This window comes from Belonocnema kinseyi, chromosome 7 (genome assembly GCF_010883055.1).
Source record: "Belonocnema kinseyi isolate 2016_QV_RU_SX_M_011 chromosome 7, B_treatae_v1, whole genome shotgun sequence".
NCBI classification, from domain to species: Eukaryota; Metazoa; Arthropoda; class Insecta; order Hymenoptera; family Cynipidae; genus Belonocnema; species Belonocnema kinseyi.
In genome coordinates this window covers 76,530,177-76,536,289 of record NC_046663.1, presented here as the reverse complement: position 1 = coordinate 76,536,289, position 6,113 = coordinate 76,530,177, and the positions used below count along the sequence as shown (strand labels likewise).

At 29.5% G+C, this 6,113-nt stretch overlaps 1 protein-coding gene across 1 annotated transcript; it reads right to left on the bottom strand.

Moving 5' to 3' along the window:
- Window positions 1–694: 694 nt before the first annotated feature.
- On the bottom strand, window positions 695–3,717 carry LOC117176517. Its single transcript, XM_033366772.1, has 5 exons — window positions 3,605–3,717; window positions 2,851–2,888; window positions 2,315–2,353; window positions 2,126–2,225; window positions 695–915 (listed from the first exon to the last, which is right to left on the bottom strand). Exons 1-5 carry the CDS (start codon window positions 3,639–3,641, stop codon window positions 695–697), a joined length of 435 nt encoding a protein of 144 aa, XP_033222663.1. The 5' UTR covers window positions 3,642–3,717.
- Window positions 3,718–6,113: the final 2,396 nt, after the last annotated feature.

Sequence of the window (6,113 nt, the reverse complement as noted above, 5' to 3'; positions counted from 1 at the left end):
TACCTTTTTGACGATTTTGAAATACATTTTAAAACCCATTAAAGGGTTTTGAAAGGTTTTCAAATAATTAACATTTTTGTTTATATTCTTCGAAACATTTCATATTTTATTTATTAAAAAAAAATAACTTTTATAAATTGTTTTAAAATGTTTCAAAAAAGAACAAAAAATGTACCCAATTATCGATTGGAAGCCACGTATATAGTTGACGATTATTTTTCAATTGTATACTCTTCAATTCACGAATAAATTGCACAATGAACGCGTGAACAAAAATAGCTACACAATTATCGAAAAAGTCTACTGTCGGCTTCCGCAGGTGCACGTGCACTCGTGCGCACGAGCCCGTTCAGCTAAATTCGAGATTTCTCGGACATACTCGGGATGTTAATTTCTCCAATTAGTTTCACAGATTATAATATTGACTTTGTTGCTTATTAAAACTATTTTTAGACTAACTAGTAAGCGTCATATCACTTTATAGTATGATTAATCTTTAAAATACAGATTCACAACATTTCGTATTCAAAATAATAATTTTTCTAACTGAAGCTTATTAAAGACAATTATGGAAATGTCAAATTTCAGTATTTTAATATGAATATCTTGAATAGTTTAACATTTTTCCGTGTTTTGATATAGATGTATACTAAACTTTGATTAATTTTTATCATTTATTCAAATGGAAAGTCTCTCAGTGCATCGATGCAGGATTTTGCGATACAGAATTTTGCGATCCAGGATATTGCGATACAGCATTTTGTGATCCAGGATTTTGCGATACAGAATTTTGTGATCCAGGATTTTGCGATACAGAATTTTGTGATCCAGGATTGTGCGATGCAGTTGTAGGCGAGTTATTAGGATGAGTTTTATGCCTAATAGGACATGCTCCATGACGTGCATTTTTGACAGCTGAAATAGTTATCATTATTCCTATAATGTATCAGTAAATACTCTTATTTTTTTGTATAATGATGAAACAAGGTGTTGTATCCAAATTTGGTTACGTCAGAGAAATTGATCAATAATTCCACAGTTGAAAAAATAGTAAAAAATGTTTTCCAACCCTTTAGTGACTCTTCCAAACTTCATAATACTAACAATCAACTAAGCGACGTTTGGTTAGCGGTTAATATAATAGTAGTAATATTGAGAATAATTATTGTAGGTAAATTTTTAGATATTTGATTTACCAGGTAGATCAACGAATTCTGCCGCACATTAGAATGAGCCATATAATAAAGGTTCTGGATCAAGAGCATCGTTTAGCCCTCGATATTAGGTGAAATTATTGTTTAAACGTCTCAGTGGACGGAAGTGCCTAACATCCCAAAGTTAATTTTTTTAAATATAGGCTTCTAGAGAATGCCGAGACGAAGCTTTTTTTTTGTTCTTTATTTTTCCATCAAATGTGTATTTTTAATAATGCACCGAACCAACTGCAAACATTTTGTCCCAAAAGGAAATTACTTATTAAAAAATAAATCATCGTTAGTTCGGCATATATTATTGGAACTATTCAAAATGTGTATATACAGATGAAATGTGTATTGTTAAAATTTCTATCTAACGAGACGTTTGGACTTTGGACAATACCTTTACTTGATCTCGTGCGCTTGTCGAGTTTCTCGATTCAGGCACTCAATTAGTGTTGAAAAAATGAAATTTAGATAAAACTGATACGTTTTGCAACTCAAGTCATCAATAATAGCTGTGAAAATAACTCTCAACACGATTTAAAAAAGGTATCAGTTTTATCCTAATCTTCAATTTCTTCAATATGAATACGTCTCCATTGTATCATCAATTTTGTTCATTTCCCAGTGGGCACCAAATTTGGGGACGTCTTTACGACATCGTTACGTCATCCTTACGACAACTTAACGACATCCTATGTCCATGTCGTTACGGTGTCTTTGCGATATCAGAAAGGCATTTTCAGATCATGCGACGTCTGAACGATATCGTAAATACACGTTAACGACATGGTCATAGGGTGTCGTGAAGTTTTCGTAAAGATATCGTAACGATGTCATAAAGACGTCGAAAAACTTTGTGCACACTGGGAAGCCGATTTTTTAAATATTTTACGAGAAAAAATAATCCTACATGTGTAACTGACCTGATTTACAATATTTCTCGTAACACTTGTATTTTTTCCAACCGATACTCTTGAAGTGACCTTTGTTATTAATACAGACTGGATTAGCTACGTCATCGTCCTAAAAAAAGTTTTTATAGCTCACAAATTTTGTGAAAGCTAATCATTTTGCAATATAAAAAAAACCTATGTAAAATTTTGTTTACTTACACGGCAGTTAGCTTTACACTTAGTCCAGCCTACAATGCCCTGCAAAAATTATTATTTTAATTAGTGTAAGTTATTATTTATCAAAGTTTTTGCATTTTGATCATTTGAAATCGCACATGAATTCCGCGTGCAATGGAATTTTTTTTAAATTATATGGGTACGCTGTTTGAACTGACAAAAGTAAGAGTAGCACTTTTAGCGACCGAGAATTTTCACTATTAGGAATAAAGTTTTACCTATTTTTCTCGAAAAAAAATATATAGTTAGCAGTTTGAAAGAATTATTCTTGATATCCTTAAAGATTAGAATGAATAAATCGTATACAATACCCAGGACAATTTTAATTCAGAAAATCTGTCTTGTTATAAAGCAAAGTGATCTTCTTTTAATACAAAAAAAAGGACTAAAATCCAGCTTCAAGGGTAAAGAAGGACCTATACAATAGTGTGATGATAACAATCCATAACAAAGACGATTTTTTCTGTTTATTTAATGTAAGACTGTTGAGTAATAGTTCGAAGTAAGTTAAAACTCACCGCATCGACAAAGGTCTCCAAGAAAAAAACAGCGATAGCTTAAAAAATAAAGTCAAAATATATTTATCTCACAAAATGATATAAAATGTTTATATCTGAGCTAGATAAAGATTTTTTTCTGCATTTTTTGAATGACGAAATGTGTGGACACAACAAAAATATTTTTGTTACGCTTATAAAATGTTGGTTGAATTCACGGGGTAAAAGTTTGTCGGTAAAAAAGTCACGAACTAGTATCAAGGTCTCAGATCTTTAAACTTTGAGAAATAATTCATGTACTCGATGTGAAAATTCCAAAAGTTGCGTAAGAACTGGGAACTAAATCCATCTGCACGTGGACGGATAAATTTTTTCCACGTAGATAAGGGCTTTAAACAATGCAATTTCATTTACTTTCAACTGAAAAAGTAATACAACAAAAGAACAACAAAACAAGGGTTTTAGTAACTAGGATAATGTAATATAAGGTTGATAAAGCAGTTTTTTAATTACATTTTAAGATGAAAATTAAATTAAATTTCGTTAGTTAAACAAAATACAAACGACAATGGGCTAAGCAAAAATTTTCTGATCTTTCGTTTATCAAAATATTAGTGAAATATCTGCTTTATATTAAAAATCATAATTATTAATTTTACATATATTCTATAAAAAGAATTGTTTACACTTTTAGAATGTATATAAAAACTTTAATTGTTCGAATAAAATTTCTTCACAACAAGTATGTATTATTTGTGTATGGATGATTACTTACTTATTAGTAAAAAGGCAAAGGTCACTTTTCTTTTCATCTTGAAAACTGAGCCTTGAAGCAAACTTTTTGAAGTCAATATTTGAATTTTTTCTGGTAAGAAAGACGTGAAAAACGATGTTTTTCAAGAAACTGAATACTTGGAGAATGATAATAGTCATTCTTACTATTTCCTTATATAGTATCTTCCGCATACGTGTTAAGTATGTTGTGAAGGTTCGGTGTAAATAAAAATAATGTGAAGGTCACGCAACGTGTAAAAATTTATCTAAAAAAACAAATGATTTTAGAAGCAAAACAAAATAATAATAAATAGCTTTAAGTTCGATGTAATTTCTCGCGATCGTTAATTTACTTATTAAAAAAAAATTAGGAATAAATATTATATACTGAACTGCATGATGAAAATGTGATCTTCAAGAATTCGTATGTTCTGGTCACAATGACTCGATTACCATATTTTGTTTTGCACCGTATAAAAAAAGTTATTTCTTACGAAATTACAAGAAGTTTTACACTATATTCTATTGATATAAAAATATTATTTTAAATAAATATGATTTTTGTGTATAGTATAATACACTAGCAACTCTGCAGTAATTATTCTATAATGCCGATAAAAATAAAATAAATATTTATAATCTTTATTGATGAATATTTAGCAAGACAAGTTTTAAAGTCATTATGATGCAAATATTCAAAAAGTGTAAGAAACTTCTGTAAAAATTACAATTTTAAAAACTTTTTTTCCACAAAAATTATAACGTAGATTATTAGTAATCTACAAAAAAAAGGAAAAATTTTATCAGGTGACCTTTTTCTTCTTTCGAATTTCTTTGGATCATTAAATAGATTAACAATTCTTCAATTATAAACAGAAAAATATTTTACACATATATCAATACATGTATTTGGTCAGAAATGTGGCAACATCTAGAATAGGCATTCTCACCGTTTGCCAATGGGAAGGTTAAATTCAGTAGATCTTGAGTCTACAAAAAATATTGTATTTGCATACACGTGTTCAACACGTTTTCATGATTCAGCTAAATGCAAACAATCTTAGGGCCTTGCAAAGTGTAATAATTTTTTATCTCAAAACAGCAACATTTGGAGAAAACATGAAATAACAATAAAAATCATTGACCACTTTTAAAATTAAAAAAGAGTAATCAACTGAATTTCTTGATTCAACTTTATCGTATTAGTTATGCAACGGTTAAATTATGGAAATATTTTTAAGCCTAGCTCTATATAAGTAATTCTAAGGATTTTTTTTAATTCCATCAAAAAATTCTGCGGTACCAAGTAAGCCATTCAATTATCCATGTTTTCCTAATAGTAGGTACCCAAAAACTACTAAAAGGCAATTTATTACAAATTTAAATTTTGATTAGCTAAAATTATTCAAATTTGAAAGTAGTTTTAAAGAAAATATTAACCATCCACTTATGTCAATAAGTAACAAAGAAGGCCATCTTCTAATTCATCTATAGATTTACCTAAACACACTAAAGTTAAAACAGCTGATAATTTATCATTTTCAAGTTCAACTCTCTTGATTGTGTATAAAGTTATAATGTACACTATTAAAAACTTTTGTTGGAAACTTCCACTACATGCATTGGCAGTTAATTTCTTAAACGTAACGTGACGCCATAATACATAATGTTTTAGTTTCTAAATTCTGGCATTGGAATGGTACCTCAAATGCATTGGAATTTTATAATACAAGTTCAGTAGCCAGGAACACTTCTATAACGCGCGTATTTATAGAATTCAAGGAATTCATGGAATATAAGGAATTCGTGGAATTTACCGAATTTAAGAAATTTACGTAATTCATGATATTTACGGAATTCAAAGAATTTACGGAATTCACAGAATTCACGAAATTCACAGAATTCACGAAATTCACGAAATTCACAGAATTCACGAAATTCAAAGAATTCATGGTATTCTGTGAATACAATTATTTCAATAAGTTTACGGAATATTATAAAGTCATTAAATTAAGAAAATTAAGGGATTTACGGACCTCAAGCAATTTTCGGAATTCATGAAAATCAGGGAATGCAGGAAATTTAGGCAATTTAAAGGATTTACGAAATAAAAAGAATTCATGGAAGTCAAGAAATTCATGAAGGTCAAAAAATTAACATAATTCACGCACTTCACGAAATTTATGGAATTTGAAAATTCATGGAATTCATGGAGTTTGTGGAATAAATAGAATTCGCGGATTTCACGCAATTGACGGAATTTAAGAAATTGACGGAATTTCGATAATTTGTGAAATGCAAGGAAATCGCAGAATTTATAAAATTTGCGAAATTCAAGCAATTCTTGAAATTTAATGAGTAAATGAAATTGATGGAAATCACGGAATTCACGGAATTTATGGAATACATGGACTTCCACGAATTCCTCGTATTCCATAAATTCCGCGAATTCCTTCAATTCCTTTTTTTTTTTTATTATTACACCATTAAGCCATTTCCCTTTCGGGGTA